The 15,346-nt window shown below is 61.6% G+C and overlaps 1 protein-coding gene across 1 annotated transcript; it reads left to right on the forward strand.

Moving 5' to 3' along the window:
• The first annotated feature begins 1,344 nt into the window (after positions 1–1,344).
• Positions 1,345–14,791, forward strand: XYLT2 (xylosyltransferase 2). Its single transcript, XM_019415800.2, has 11 exons — positions 1,345–1,549; positions 7,561–8,053; positions 8,288–8,463; positions 8,767–8,969; positions 9,400–9,480; positions 9,634–9,850; positions 9,952–10,128; positions 10,367–10,629; positions 10,892–11,087; positions 11,735–12,068; positions 13,575–14,791. The coding sequence occupies exons 1-11, from the start codon at positions 1,415–1,417 to the stop codon at positions 13,895–13,897; spliced, it is 2,598 nt and encodes an 865-aa protein (XP_019271345.2). The 5' UTR covers positions 1,345–1,414; the 3' UTR covers positions 13,898–14,791.
• Positions 14,792–15,346: the final 555 nt, after the last annotated feature.

The raw sequence follows: 15,346 nt of genomic DNA on the forward strand, positions 1-15,346 counted from the left end.
TCTTCCCCTCTTGCACTCTGTCTCTCTCTCTCTCTCAAAAATAAATAAACGTTCAAATATATATATATATATATATATATATATATATATATATATATATGCATATATTAACGATTTCTTTTTCCAGACCACTCTGTAGTGGATCTTAAAGTCTTTATTTTCAATCCTCCAATTTGGTTTTGCTCTTTTTATTGCTTTTTCCCCACGGTGTTTGGCATTGGCTGGGCATGCACTTTTCGGTGGGCACTGCTTTCCCTCCTCTTGGCCCTCTCTCTGTGGACATGCCAGGTTCAGGGGAGGGCTGTGGGTGTTTAGACCTTGTCTACACTGTGCTTGAACATGCCAGACTCTCAAAAACTGTTAGGGTCAGCTGGTTAAACAGCAAGTTGGGCTTCGCCTCCTCTTTCTTTTGAAACATTTCTTGAGCACTGCTAGGTGTCCAATGTCAAGCCAAGAATTCAAAGGTGAATGAGGCAGGATCCCAGAGAAATCACGACCCGCTATGTAGTTAGTGCTCAACTGCACAGTGTTGGGGAAGCACTTGGTGGGAGGGATGTCACTGATGGGGAGGCGGAAGGAGGCAGGCAACATCTGCTAGCACTTGGCAAAGAGATCAGATATGCAAAGGTCTAATGGTTCTCCAGGTGTAACCCCAGACTAGCAGCATCGGCATCACCCGGGAACTTGTTGAAAATTCTAAATCTCGGGGCCCCACTCCCGACCTACCAAAGCAGAAATTTTGGGGTGGGAACCTATCATGGTCCTCCAGGAGCATCCGATGAACCCTAGAATTTGAGAACCCCCGGCTCCAGTAGAGGCCTTAAGATCCTTAGGATGAAAATAAGAGGCAAGAGGAAACGAGGCTCTGTGCAAAGCCTCGGGTGCCAGTCAAGGGGGTTAGACTTTGCCCCGTGGGCGCGGCCCTCCAGGGTTTCTAAGCAGGGGCCTGTGGCGTTTATACACTCTCTCAACTCGGCATTTCTGGGAGCTTTAGCATTCTCTGCGCGCCCAGGGCGGAGAGCTGATCAGCAGGGGGCTGAGTTGCCCCACCTCCCGCGACACCAGGCGGCGAGCAAGACAGAGGTCGGGCCGCAGACCTCTCCGCAAGCCGGCTTGCCATCCTGGAGCAGGTGTGCGCCCACGGGGACCGGGCCACGGACGAAGACCGGGGAGGCACCACCAGGGAGGCGGACCCCGCACGGGCCGGGCCCGCGGCTCTGCGACCCCAGGCTCCGCCCCTGGCCTGCGGGGCGCGGCATTTCTGGCCCGTGGACCCCGCCCCCTGCCCCGCCCCGCCCCGGCGCGCGCCAGGCCCGCCTCCTATGGGGGGGCCCACCGGCTCCGTCCGCGCCCAGGCGCGCGCCCGCGGCCGGGTTGCAGGGCTGGGCGCGCGCCCCGCGTCCCGGGCAGGAAGATGGTGGCGAGCGCGCGGGTGCAGAAGCTGGTGCGGCGCTACAAGCTGGCGATCGCCACGGCGCTGGCCATCCTGCTGCTGCAGGGCCTGGTGGTGTGGAGCTTCAGCGGCCTGGAGGAAGACGAGCCGGGCGAGGTGCTCCGACGGCCGGGCGGGCAGGCGGGCAGGCCGGGCGCGGGGGCGCGCGGGGTCCTGGCGGGGCTGCGGGCGGCCCGGGCCAGGGAAGTGGGGCACCGGCCGCGTGCGTGCTGGCGCGGGCGGCCGCGGGGAGCAGGACATCAGACCCCTGGTGCCCCTTTCCCAGGAGGGCCCCAGGGACTGCGCGCGGAGGCGGTGCGTGACCCGGAGGCCCGGGCCTCGGGCGGGCAGGGGGCCGGGGCGGGAGGAGCGGGTATCGGTGGGGTGGTCTCCGTCCCGGGGAGCTATGAAGGTCAGGCGCGGGGAGCAGGACCGGGAGGCGGGGCCGGGCCCGAGCCTGCTCGGAGGTGGGGAGCCCCAGGCCAAACTTTCTGAAGTTGGGAGGGGGCGGGGGTGTGCGTGTCGTAGGCGGAGGAGCGGGGCCGAGGGACCCCGGGCATCGGCGCCCAGCTGCGCCTGACGGGCTGCCGCCAATGGGGAGGTGGAGCCCTGGGCTGGAACTCAGTACAGCAACTGAGGGAACAGGGAGTGACCCCGAGGAAGAGAACTGGGAGTGTGTCCCCCAGGTGTGGTTTTCTTAGCCTGGGGTCTGAAGAAAAGTCGTGGGTCTTCAGGAGGAGATGGTCGGGAGAAGTGAGCCGGTGAGTGGCCTCAGGACATTAGGGAATGGGGGTGGGGGGAGTGAGGGGGGCCTCTAGCCCTTAGGGAATGGGGACGGCATCAGCTGGTTCAGCAGAGACTCAGGCCCGGGAGCAGGGACAAACCTGTCCAGCTCAGTACCCAGGTCCCTGCCTTGAGGGTGTCACTCACTCGTGGCTGGGTTCAGCTGGAGGCCCATACACGTCCCCTCCCAGGGTGTTCAGGAAGGGTCCAGTGGGGTCTGAGGCCATTCTAGAGGGTCCAAACCCTGGTCCTAAGCTGTGGACCAGAGGACAAGGCTTCCCTGCCCCTACCCCCACCCCGTCGGTTCTGGTGCCTCTAGGGCTCTGAGTCAGACACTCTGCTTGGCATCTCCTCTTGGGCCTCTCCACCTGGCAGTCAGAAGGCCAAGAGAGGCTCCATGTTCACTTCCCCTTACGGCATCTCAGTGGTCAGGAAGGCCTGGTATGGAGACTGGGAGAAGGGCTGCCCTTGCCTTTCTGGGGAGAACCAAGAGGCTGGGAGGGTGAAGGAGCTGGAACAGAGTCAGGTGAGACCACAACTCCAAGAGGAGCAGAGGGGGGTGGGGGGGGGGAGGCTGGCTCTGTGACACCCAAAGGGAGTGAGCTTGTTCTGTGTGGACCCATAAGTAGGAGGAAGACGAAGAGTGTTTGGGGGTCAGTGTGAGGAGACTGGGCAGATGAGATGTTCCCAGGCGCCCTAGGCTGCTGAGGCAGTTAGGGAACCCTCTGATCCTGGAGTCTGTGAGTAGACGCCAGTGACCACTGTGGGGAGGGCTGTGGCACAGCATCGGAAGCTTCTCAGAAACAAATGGCCCTGAGCTGCGTGGCTCCGTGAGTCTCCCAATGGGCTAAGAGATTGTCCAGGCCTCAAATCCCGGCTGCCCTGCCCATAGCCTGGGGCGGAGAACTGGGGAGTAGAGCAGTTGGGGTCCCACCACCCCACCTCCTTCTCCCAGGTTCCTGGTAGAAGCTGACAGGGCTGGACTGGACTGGAACAGAAACGATGCCCGATGACCTAAACGTCGGGCGGTCCAGGCAGCCATTGGTGCTTGGACCCCTTCAGCGGCCACCTCGCTAGAGCTCAAGGCTTTCCAGGCAGCCTAGCATAGAGCTTAGGAAGGTGGGTGCTGAAGTTGTACCGCCCCAGCTCCTCCACATCCTGTGTGTGTTTCCAGCCTTGCTGCTAAGTGGCAGGGAGACCCCGGGCCAATCACCTAACCTCTTTCCGTGTCCTCATCAGTGCTCCCTCTCGGGAGGGGGTAATAATAGCCCCTCTCTCATTGGGTGATTATGAAGACTAAAAATGAAAATGAAAATGATACCTGGGAAGAACTTGCAGGAGTTCCTGGCACAAGCTAAGCCGTCAGGAAGTAACTCTTGCTATTATCTCAGTGCTACACACTGGGAATAGGGATTCATTAGCCAGCCAGCCATTCAGTCAGTCAGTCAACAAACACTTGTTCACTCCTCCTTAGTAGCAGCAGGTGCTGTGCTAATACTGGGGCTACAAAAATAAAGCAGGGGCGCCTGGGTGGCTCAGTCGCTTAAGCATCCGACTTCAGCTCAAGTCATGATCTCACGGTTCGTGAGTTCGAGCCCTGCGTCAGGCTCTGTGCTGACAGCTCGGAGCCTAGAGCCTGCTTCAGATTCTGTTTCTCCCTTTCCCTCTGCCCTTCCCCCACTCTCTCTCTCTCTCTCTCTCTCTCTCTCTCTCAAAAATAAATAAAACATTAAAAAAAAATTAAAAAAAAAAAAGAAAGAAAGAAAGAAAGGGACAAGGCCTGGGCCCTGAAGGGCTGACAGAGTGCAGGGAGAGACTGACAGCAGAAAGGCAACTCAGTGGCAAAGGGGTTGGTGGAGCTTGGTGAGGGAAGGCTTTGGCAGGAAGTGGTATGTGAGCTCAAGAAGCCAGTCATCCGAGTTTGGGCAGAGGCCCCGAGGAGAATGGGCTTAGCTGGGTGCCTTCGAGGAATGGGAAGAAGGGTGTGGCCTGCTCCCTGGAGGAAGGTTCAAGAGTTAGTCTGGGGCACATCCTAGAGACCCTTAGGGAGGGCTCGGGGTTTTGCTGTAAGTGAAGTGGGAAGGTATCGGAGGGGTTGCAGCGGCGTTGGGGTCAGATGGTGCCTTTCAGACGCACACTCTGTCCATCTGTGGAGGGGCTAGAAGGCAGACCAAGGCTGACCATTACCATCCAAAGAGCCACTTTACGGCTTTAAAAGCTTTCACAAACATGGTCTCACCACTTAACTTTAAACACCGTCTGAGAAGTCTGAAGGTGGTAGGATGTGGGGTAAGCCATTCTGCGTTGTCTGCCTCCCAGGCTCAGAGAAGGATGCCAAGCAGGACTGCAGGGCCAGGAAATGGCAGAGGACTTTGAATGCCTCCTCAGTGGGGAGGAGGCACCTCGGAGGCCAGAATGCATCCAGGTCAGAGGGCGAGTCCCTCCCCCTCAGTAATCAGAGGGGACCCTGACCTCCGGGCTACTGAGGATCGTCCCTTTGGGGGCACAAGTAGGGGCCCCGCTGATGCCCCCATGAACGCTGGTGGGAGGGAGCAGAGGTGGGGGCTGGCTGCCCAGCAGGGGCCCCCTCCCGGTCCTCACTGCTGCCTCTAGGGCCCCCAGCTTCCTCTGGGATTGACCTTCTCAGGGTCAGCCAGCTCCCTGCTGCAGTGCAGGGCACCAGCCCGCCCATCTCCTCCCACATCCCGTCCCCCACCGCAGCCAGCCTGGCCGTGTGCCCCGTGCCCTGCCCTCTTGACCAACTTCCTGCCTCGCTGGTGCTGGCTTCCACCCCGAGAGCCCACAGCTGCTCTTCCGTCTCTGTCCACCTGACTTCTGCCCACCGTGCCGCCAGGCCACCCATCACCGGGTCGACATACACTCAGCGCCACGGAGCTGCTTTCTCCTTTCCTGGGGGCTGCCCAGGCCAGGGCGCCCTCCCCACCCTACCCGTCGCTCTTGTAGCGTCTCCTCAGACGGGGACAGACGCCCGGAGCTCTCATGGGGCACCTCTCAAGAGATCAGAGGGCCGGCTGGGTGCCGTGCACGGAGAGTGCGGGCGCCTGGGTGGAGGAGCGGGGCGCGGACCCTGCCATGCGAGGTGCCTGCCGTGTTTTGACAGGGGAGGGGAGAAAGGGCCTAGGGAGGGGAGGGGCAGGGAACACTCACTCAACCCAGCGTCCAAAATGTCTGAGCGCCTTTGCGCCTCTCCTGACTTCCTCCAGTGATAGTAACAGCGGTAATAATAAGGATGTCAGGAGCTACTGAACGCTGAGCCTGTCTCAAGAACTTTATATTCATTCATTCCTCCATTCGACAAATATTTTGGGAGTGTCTGCCTTTGCCAGACATGCTTCTGGGCGCTGGAAGGCACTGGTTGAGGAAACAGCGAAAGCCCTGTCCTCGTGGAGGTTGTGTTCCTATGAGCGGAGAGACACGGGAAAACACAATATGGATACATTATAGGATAAGAGAAGGAAGTAAGTGCTGTGGGGAAGGTAAAGTGGAGGCTGAGGGAGAGCTGGAGTTGAAATGCAGCGGTCAGGATGGGCCTTGCTGAGAAGATGCCATCTGAGCAAAGAATTGAAGGGGGCAAGGCATGAGCTATGGTGACATCTGTGGGGGGGGGGGCATTCCAGGCACAGGGGACAGTGTGTGGCCAGTGGCGTGGAGGGACAGCGGGAAGGAGGAGAGTGGGCGTGAAGAGAGGTTAGTAGGAGATGAGGTCAGAGGGGGAGGGTGGTGGGAGGGACAGCCAGACCGCAGCTCTTGTGGCCTCTGTGGGCTCCTGGAGGGGCTTTGGGGTTTCACGCTCGGTGGGGAGGCCAGGGGTGGTTTGGAGCAGGGGTTGGCGAGACGGGGCTTGTTTTAACAGGAACACTGGCTACTACTGCGATGGGAACAGACCATCGGGAAACCAGAGTAGGAGCAGGGGGACCAGGGACACCGGCCAGGGAGGCCGTGGAAACCCCGGGAGGGCACCCGGCGGCTGAGTAGGGAGGGTGCTGTGGACCAGCAGGTGATGCTGCTGAAAGGCCAGGCCAGAAAAGGCCTGTGGCCTGTGCGGTACTCCTGGGGGCTGGGGGGACCCACAGAGGGGTCACAAGGGAGCAGCGGAGGGCCGGTGGAGACGGCTCCTTCCAGCACACTCTCTTGTGCTCTATCTCACTTACGCTCACACCTCCGTCCCCCCTTTAGAGCTGAGGGACCTGCTCAGAGGAGGTAGGTGGCCAGGGGGACAGTCACACAGTGCCTCCTGCTCTTCCCACGTCTCAGCCGCCAGACAGCAGCCAGGTGTCCTACTCCACCAGACGCTGGGAGGTGGGGCTGGTGTGACAGTCTCTCACCTGGGAGCTCTGCCTGCGCCCTCGGGGGCAAATGGGGTGTTTGCACGAGGGGGCTTGGAGCTGGATCATGAAGGATGGGTGGGATGGGGGGGTGGAGGAGGGGACAGAGGGAGCTGGGAAGAGAGTGCCGGTTTGAGAAGAGGCAGGGGAGCCAGGAAGCAGGGTGAGGTGGCCGGGACAGATTTCCCTCCGGGAGAGAACCCACCGAGAGGAGCGGTGAGGGGCCGGCCTCCAGCTGCGGGCGCCTTGAGGCTCGGCCTCAGCCCTCCGGCCAGTGACGGCATGCGGCAGTGGTCCACGCCATTCACATTAGCTGGCCACGGCTCCCTCCGAGCTGCGCCGTTGCCTGAAGCCCTTCCTTCTGCCCCCCTCCTAACACCGGAGTCAGGCCTGCTCGGTGGTCTGACGGCTTTGCCGGCCCAGCTCCGGCTCCCGCCCCCGCATCACCCACGGGTCTTACCCCCCAGGGAATGTCACACACTCTGACTCCCTCTTGGTCTCTGCCTCCCAGAGAGCCCAACGAATACGGTGTCTCCCCCCCCGCCCCCCACCAGGCACGGTCCATTCACTCGCACGGCCTCCACACTCCCACGTGGAAACGCTGTAGTTGGCGGGATGCTTTCTTCCTGTCTCTTCCGAGCCAGGCCTGGGTGTGACCCTGGCGTCCTCGGCCGGGCCCACCCACCCTTCTTTTGTGACATACGCGGACATCGTATTTGCTGGGAAAGAGGGTGGTATTTGATGCCCAAGCACAGGGGGGACGCACAGGTGCCCTGTGGTCTGGGCATGTGGGGACAGGGGTGCAGTGGTGCCGTGGACGTAGGATGGCACTTCTTCGGCCAGCTGGTTGGAGAAGCCCCTCGGCGGACATTGTTGCTCGTGCAGAGTCCTCCCATGAGGAGCACTCACTGGGTGCAGGGTGGCAGGGGCCAGCAGGGAGCTAAGGGAGCAGGAGGAGGGTGACCGTCCCTGTGACCTGTGTTTGCCTGTCTCTTACAGAAAGGAAGGCAGAGAAAGCCGCGGCCGCTGGACCCCAGCGAGGGCTCCAAGGACACAGACAGTTCAGCTGGGCGGCGGGGCAGCGCGGGCAGAAGACATGGGCGCTGGCGGGGTCGCGCTGAGAGCCCCGGCATGCCCGTGGCCAAGGTGGTACGGGCCGTGACCAGCCGGCACAGAGCCAACCGCCGGGTCCCGCCAGCCCCACCCCCGGAGGCCCCAGGCCGCCAGAACCTCAGTGGGGCAGCAGCCGGGGAGGCGCTGGTCGGGGCAGCTGGTTTCCCGCCGCACGGAGACACGGGGAGCGTGGAGGGCGCCTCCCAGCCCACGGACAACGGCTTCACCCCCAAGTGTGAGATTGTGGGCAAGGACGCGCTGTCTGCCCTGGCCCGGGCCAGCTCCAAGCAGTGCCAGCAGGAGATCGCCAATGTGGTGTGCCTGCACCAGGCCGGGAGCCTCATGCCCAAGGCTGTGCCCCGGCACTGCCAGCTGGCTGGTAAGAGTACGAGACAGGCACGGGCGCAGGGGTGGCAGGGTCTTCACCTCATTTCTCAGAGGAAGAAGGCTCAGAGGGGCTCACCTCCCTGGCTAAGCCGGTGACAACCTGTGCTGAGTGGCAGAGGCGGCGCTGGGACCAGGGAGCGTCGGGCGGGCGGTCCCTCTTCCCATCTCGCCCCCGCCCCGTGGCCTGGGGAGGGGCCTCACTGATGCCCCTGGTCTCTCCTCTCAGGGAAGATGAGCCCCGGCATCCAGTGGGACGAAGTCCGGGCCCAGCAGCCCGTGGACGGCCCCCCGGTCCGAATCGCCTACATGCTGGTGGTTCACGGCCGTGCCATCCGCCAGCTAAAGCGTCTCCTCAAGGCTGTCTACCATGAGCAGCATTTCTTTTACATCCACGTAGACAAGGTACTGTTGGGGGGGGGGGGCGGGGGGTAACCACACAGGCATCTGAGCGAGCGGCACCAAGACCCAGAAGGTCACAGATGGACAGGGTCTCTGATCTGCTCAGGTGGCCCGGAGAGAGGCGAGCAGGCCTAGAACATGGGGAATGGCCAGCACAAGGCGACATAGCCAGTTAGGAGCTGAGTCCTGCCCGGTGCTCTCTCCATTCCACGTCACTTGTCCCCGGGGGTGGGGTGGGGTGGGGTGGGGGAGGCTGTGATACCGGGGGTCCCCTATGGCTACTGAGTCTCGCCCACCTGCCCCCAGCGTTCCAACTACCTGCACCGCGAGGTGGTGGAGCTGGCCCGGCGGTACGATAATGTGCGGGTGACGCCCTGGCGCATGGTCACCATTTGGGGCGGGGCCAGCCTGCTGAGGATGTATCTGCGCAGCATGCGGGACCTGCTGGAGGTGCCCGGCTGGGCCTGGGACTTCTTCATCAACCTCAGTGCCACCGACTACCCGACCAGGTGTGGGGCAGTGCTCTGAATCCCGCAGAGCAGAGGGCGGCCCTTGGGGGTGCTTGGGGTGGGAGGGGCCTGATAGACTCCTTCCCTTCCCCCCCCCCCCCCCCCACACCCAGCCTCATTCCGGTCCCTGGACCACAGCCATGTGTTCGGAGAGGGGCTGGTGAAAGGTGATGTCAGGACTGAGAGTGACAAGGGACCAGGGAGCAGGCAGAGGCCCGGACCTGGGTGCTAGCTGAGAGGGCAAGGGGCGGAGGGAGGCTGTGGGTGCCCCCACCCCGGAGCATCATCCGGGGGCAGGGCCAGTGGCTAGGATAGCTCTCCATGAGGCAGGCAGGGGTGGGGAGGGAAGGCAGAGGGTGCTGAGGGGGCTGTGCCCCGGGCCTGAGCCAGGCCCCCTACCCACACCACCCACACCCCTTCCCTTCTCTAGGACAAACGAGGAGCTGGTGGCTTTCCTGTCTAAGAACCGGGACAAGAACTTCCTCAAGTCACATGGCCGGGACAACTCCAGGTGAGGGGGCGGGGCGGCGGGGGGGGGGTGCCCGGCCAGGGGGCTCGTCAGAGCCCCTCCCACACACGGCCGGTTTGCAAAGCCTGCAAACCAACCACAGACTGAGGCCCACTGGTCCCAAGGTGCCCGAGCGAGCTCGTCTGCCACCCGCAGGTTCATCAAGAAACAGGGCCTAGACCGGCTCTTCCATGAATGTGACTCGCACATGTGGCGCCTGGGCGAGCGGCAGATCCCGGCGGGCATCGTGGTGGATGGCGGCTCCGACTGGTTCGTGCTGACGCGCGGCTTTGTGGAGTACGTGGTATACACGGACGACCCGCTGGTGGCCCAGTTGCGCCAGTTCTACACCTACACGCTGCTCCCTGCGGAGGTGGGTGGCCCAGGTCCCCGGCGAGGCCAGGGAGGCTGCGTGACGGGGTGCCCGAGGCTCACCCTCCACCCTGCCCTGCCCACCTCCCCCCCCCCCCACAGTCCTTCTTCCACACGGTGCTGGAGAACAGCCCAGCCTGCGAGAGCCTCGTGGACAACAACCTGCGGGTCACCAACTGGAACCGCAGGCTGGGCTGCAAGTGCCAGTACAAGCACATCGTGGACTGGTGCGGCTGCTCCCCCAACGACTTCAAGCCACAGGACTTCCTCCGGCTGCAGGTGCTTCCCCGTGGCCCCCGCCCCAGCCTCTCTGCGCGCTTCCCAGGGTCGGAAGGGATTCAGGGTGAGCCCACCCGAGCATCTGGGGGGGGCCTCCCCTGGAGCAGCGCCTGGGGCTCCAGGGGGCTTCCCGCGGCAGCAGGAAGGGCCCCAAGAGGCCGGGGAGGGCCCCCACTCCAGCCACGCCATCTGAAGGGGCCTCTGGACCCCTTCACCCTCCTTACCTCTCCCGCTGCAGCAAGTCTCCAGACCCACCTTCTTCGCCCGGAAGTTTGAGTCGACTGTGAACCAGGAGGTACTGGAAATCCTGGACTTCCACCTGTATGGCAGCTACCCCCCGGGCACGCCGGCCCTCAAGGCCTACTGGGAGAACACGTACGACGCGGCCGACGGCCCCAGTGGGCTCAGCGATGTGATGCTCACCGCTTACAACGCCTTTGTCCGCCTCAGCCTGCGCCATGCTGCCGCCGCTGCACCCCCGCTGGCCACCCCCCTCTGCAGGTGAGGCCTCCTTTTGACATAGCTCAGGTCCTCAGGGTGCCCCGTGGGGAGGTCAGTCAGAAAGCGACAGCCCCCGCCCCAGGGAGCCCCCAGTCTGAGGCAGGGAGAAAGGCAAGAGCCAGGCGTGCAGGTGCTGGGGGCGTGAGATTTGGGGTGAAGGAAGCGCCTGGGGACGGGACTCCCCAGAGCCCCCTCCCTGGGACTCCAGGCCAGTCGGGTGTGCTGATGGCATCTCCCTTTCTCCCTGCTGGAACCTTCTTAGGTTTGAGCCCAGGGGCTTGCCGTCCAGCGTGCACCTGTATTTCTATGACGACCATTTCCAGGGCTACCTGGTGACGCAGCCGGTGCAACCCTCAGCCCAGGGGCCGGCAGAGACGCTTGAGATGTGGCTGATGCCCCAGGGGTCGCTGAAGCTGTTGGGGCGCAGTGACCAGGCCAGCCGGCTCCAGAGTTTGGAGGTGGGACAGGTCCTCCCCCTTGCTTTCTCCCGACCCCCAGCAAGACTCAGGGTAGTGGGAAGAGAGGGACAGACCTCAAGGGAGGGAGAAGGACTGGGCTGGGCCTCTCAGGACTGAGTCCATGGGCTCTTTCCCTGTGATGGAACCCTGGTGATGCCCTGCGCTCATGCCTGTGTCTCCCCCGCATGCGCACACTGAGAAGCACCTCCCCACTTGGGGTGCGCCGAGGACGTGCAGTGAGCAGGGAGGGGACCGTAGCTGCTCTACGACACGAGCCCAGGCTTCAGAAACTACAGTGATTTTCTTCTGGAGGGACTTTGATATTCCGTTAGACGTTTGAGTGTCCTCTTGCTCTTAGAGGCCTTGGCTTTGTGTGGAGATGGTCTCTGGGCAGGACCTCAAACTTCATCTCTGCCTTACCGCCCCCACCACTGCAGAGCAAGCCAGGACAGGAGTGTAGAACAAATCCGAGAGCTGAGAAAGATACTGAGGAAATCCTAGTCCAAGCCCTTCGTTTTGCAAATGGGGAAACTGAGGCCCAGAAAGATACAGTGCCTGGCCTGAGGTCACACAGAGAGTTAGAGGCAGCATCAGAGTAGAGAGGACTTGCTCCCCAGGCTCCTGCCCAGCTGCCTCCCTCCCTACAGGTCGGCACCGAGTGGGACCCCAAGGAGCGTCTTTTCCGGAACTTTGGGGGGTTGCTGGGGCCGCTGGACGAGCCTGTGGCCATGCAGCGCTGGGCCCGGGGCCCCAACCTCACGGCCACCGTGGTGTGGATTGACCCCACCTACGTGGTGGCCACATCTTACGACATCGCGGTAGACGCGGACACCGAGGTCACGCAGTACAAGCCCCCACTGAGCCGGCCCCTGCGGCCAGGGGCCTGGACTGTTCGACTGCTTCAATTCTGGGAACCCCTGGGCGAGACCCGCTTCCTCGTGCTGCCCTTGACCTTCAACCGCAAACTACCTCTCAGGAAAGGTAAGGATCTAGGCCCAGAAGCCGGATAGAATAGGATTTGCCTGGCAGGTGACCCCGAAAAGCTGACCATCAGAGCTGACCCTCGAGTAGGGAAAGAGGCAGGGTTGGGGCCCTGATGGTCTGGCCCTCAGTGTCTCTGCACTGAGGTAGGGTAGAGAGGCAAGCTTTGGAGTCAGGCAGACTTGGCTGTGAGGTGTAGCTGACACTTTACTTGGTCCTTTATCCTTGGCGAATTATTTGGCCTCCTGAGCCCCAGTCTTACTACGTGTAAGGTAGGAGTGGTACAACTATTGGAGACCTCCTGGGTGTGTGCAACACAAGTCCCCTCAAACTAGCTCAAGTACAAAGGGAAAATTGTTGGAAGAATGCAGGGCGGTCCCCCAGAACCCAGGAAACGTCTCGGGTTTCACCGGGAACCGGAGGTGCTTTGTCTGTCTCTGTGGGGCCATCTTGTCCCTCATCCTGTCCCGTCTGTGTGGCAGCCTCAGGCTCTGGCTTCTCAGTACATGATACGTGGCCTCTCAGCGCAGCAGAAACTAACCAGGGCCTCTTGGGGCCCCCGCTCCTCATTCTTGGGACGGCAGATCCGATTGGCCCTCAGTCCGTTGTGTGGCTGGGTGGGCAGGGTCACGTGGCCCACCCCCCACTTGGCTGAGGCTAAGCGAGCAGGCTCTGAACACAGGCAGAGACTGCAGGTTCCCTCGAGAGGGGCCTAGTACAGCCACCGCTCGGGAGATGTGAGGGATGAGTATGTGGGTGAAAATAGCCCGTATCCAGTAGGTGAGCAGGTGCCCAATGGGTAGGTAGAGGTTCCCTTCCTCCGGCTATATCTTATCACAGAGAAAGTGGGTCAGAGCAGGGGTAATCTAGAGAAGGAAGGGTGGGGGGCGCTGTGGCAGATCCAGAGCAGACAAGCCGCACCCCTGCTCTCCTGGGACTCCCAGCCTGATGCAGGAGATGGGGACAGATGGAGGCCGCTGTTGGAGCTGAGCCTTGATGGACTGGAATTTCATAGAGAAGGGCTGTCCTAAGCTGAGGTGTCTGGTGCACAAGGGGAACAGAGAGTCGCAGGAGTAGGATGTAAGGAGCGGTGGGAAGGGAGGCTGGACAAGCGAGCTGGGCCCCAGAGCTGAGGGCCTGAGTGGGGGGCCGTTCATGGCTCTGGGAGCCACTGGAGGTGGTTGAGAAGGGGCACAGGGGACACAGACCAGACCACTACAGGAACGTCACCTTATCATCCGTCGTGCCTTGAACCCACCGTTCTACTTAATCCCCAAGTCGGGGATTCAGAGATGACCGCCGTGATTTTTTCAAACTAACAGTTTTACAGGCACAGAAGGTTCGGCAGATGAGCCCGAGGTCATAGGTCACTCAGCCGTACGTGACTCAGTGGTAGAGTTGGGACAGAAGTGGGGGTGCCCAGACCTGAATCTCAAGAGTCTGGCCTTCGTGGCCTCAGTTGGGCGGGGCATGCTTACCACCTATTCTGTGTCCCCCCTCCACCAGATGACGCCAGCTGGCTGCACGCCGGGCCACCTCACAACGAGTATATGGAGCAGAGTTTCCAGGGCCTCAGCGGCATCCTGAACCTGCCTCAGCCAGAGCCCGCGGAGGAGGCCGCCCGCCGGCACGCGGAGCTCACGGGCCCGGCACTCGAGGCCTGGACAGATGGGGAGCTGAGCGGCTTCTGGTCTGTGGCCGGACTGTGTGCCATGGGCCCCTCCACCTGCCCCTCCCTGGAGCTCTGCAGACTGACCAGCTGGAGTTCTGTTTTCCCCGACCCCAAATCAGAGCTGGGGCCCGTCAAAGCAGACGGGCGACTCAGGTAGCAGGGCCCCAGCCAGCACCTCCGGATGACCCCGGGGGAAATTGCACCTTACAGACAGCGGAGGGATGTCCCCTCCCTACAGGCAAGAACCAGAGGCCCAGGCAGCACACCCACGCCAGCCATCACGAACCCGCGCGGGCGGCAGCGAAGGTGGGCATCATACTTCCTGCTAATGGTTTTGCTGGGGACCAGAGGTTGGCAGGAGTGTGGGGAGAAGGGCTCCAGCTTCCACGCCCCACTCTTCCTCACTTTTCCTTCTAGGTTTCTTGGGTTTTTTTGTGTGTGTTTTTGTTTTTGTTTTTGTTTTTAACGGGTGGTAGGGGGAGGAACTGGAAACGAAATTGTGCAATAGGGCTCAGGGCAGCTCCAGGAAGTGGGCCATGGCTCTGGGGAGCAGGGGCCTGACGAGCCCATCTGTTGTTCTGGAGGAGGCTGGGCCTGCCTCACTCTCCAGGGCGTCGTCTCCCAGCCGAGGCCTGTGGTGCTCGTGGCTGAGGCTCTACAGGGGTGCAAGTGCCATGCCAGGCTCTGAGGCCCGGAGAACAGGTGATTCGGGGGAGCGCTGCAGAGCTGGACTCTAGCGGGACAGCCTCTCCTCTTGTAGCCAGGGGACCGTGGAAGAAGGGGTGGGGCTGGTTCTAGGGCTTTCCAGCATGTCCTGCCCCTTGATGGGCAACACAGGGCACCAGGGCCTGCTGAGACCAATGCAAAGTCTCCCAGGTACCCAGAACTGCAAGCAGGGCCTGGGCTCCCGCCCGGGAGGGCGAGCCCTCACAAGCAGTGTGGGAAGAAGGCTCTGTCAGGGCTCTCAGAAGAACCTAGAACAGCATTGTGCCTGACGCTCAGTGTGAAGTCTGAAATATGCAACAGAAGAAATATATCTCTATCTCTCTAAGTCGAGCCTCTGTGTTTTTCCTCCTGGGTGTCGGGAAGCCATCACTGTCGGGCCTTGGAAACGTCTTCGCTGGTATATCTTGGCAGCCGTGAGAAGGTGGAGGTCCCATTTGCCTAGAGTGGGAACGGTTTTAGAATCCAAGAGCCAGAAGGGATACAAGAACCCATCTGAAGCAGCTCCCTCTTTTTCTGGGGGCTAAGCAGGCCCAGAGAGGCTTGGGAGACTTGCACATTGCCACCCAGTAGGCCGGCACAAAAGCCAGTTCAGTTCTCATGGGTCCTGACCCAGCGCTTCCCTGCAGATGCTGGCTTCTTTGCCGTTGGCATAATGAGGGCCCATCCCACAAGCCCTCCTCACTCTCCTGCCCAGCTCTGAGTTATGGAGCATCCTTGAGAATGGAGGCAGCCCCAGCCACGCCTGATCGTTACTGTTGGAGCTTTAGGGGCAAGAGCCACGGCCCTAAGACCTGGGAGGGCCAGGCTGGAAAGGTCTGTCCAGCCTCCCTCCTCTGCCCAAGGCTTTTCTCCCTCCAACTCTCCCTCCGTTGTCAGCAAG

Source organism: Panthera pardus, unplaced genomic scaffold, assembly GCF_024362965.1.
Source record: "Panthera pardus isolate Hobbes unplaced genomic scaffold, ASM2436296v1 HiC_scaffold_3, whole genome shotgun sequence".
Lineage (NCBI taxonomy): Eukaryota > Metazoa > Chordata > Mammalia > Carnivora > Felidae > Panthera > Panthera pardus.

What these genes read in the sequence shown, in the direction of transcription:
- XYLT2 (XM_019415800.2), top strand. Translation starts at nt 1,415, where the DNA reads ATGGTGGCGAGCGCGCGGGTGCAGAAGCTGGTGCGGCGCTACAAGCTG. An exon ending in AGGAAGACGAGCCGGGCGAG is followed by an intron (nt 1,550 to 7,560) that starts GTGCTCCGACGG and finishes TGTCTCTTACAG; the next exon opens with AAAGGAAGGCAGAGAAAGCC. An exon ending in TTTACATCCACGTAGACAAG is followed by an intron (nt 8,464 to 8,766) that starts GTACTGTTGGGG and finishes ACCTGCCCCCAG; the next exon opens with CGTTCCAACTACCTGCACCG.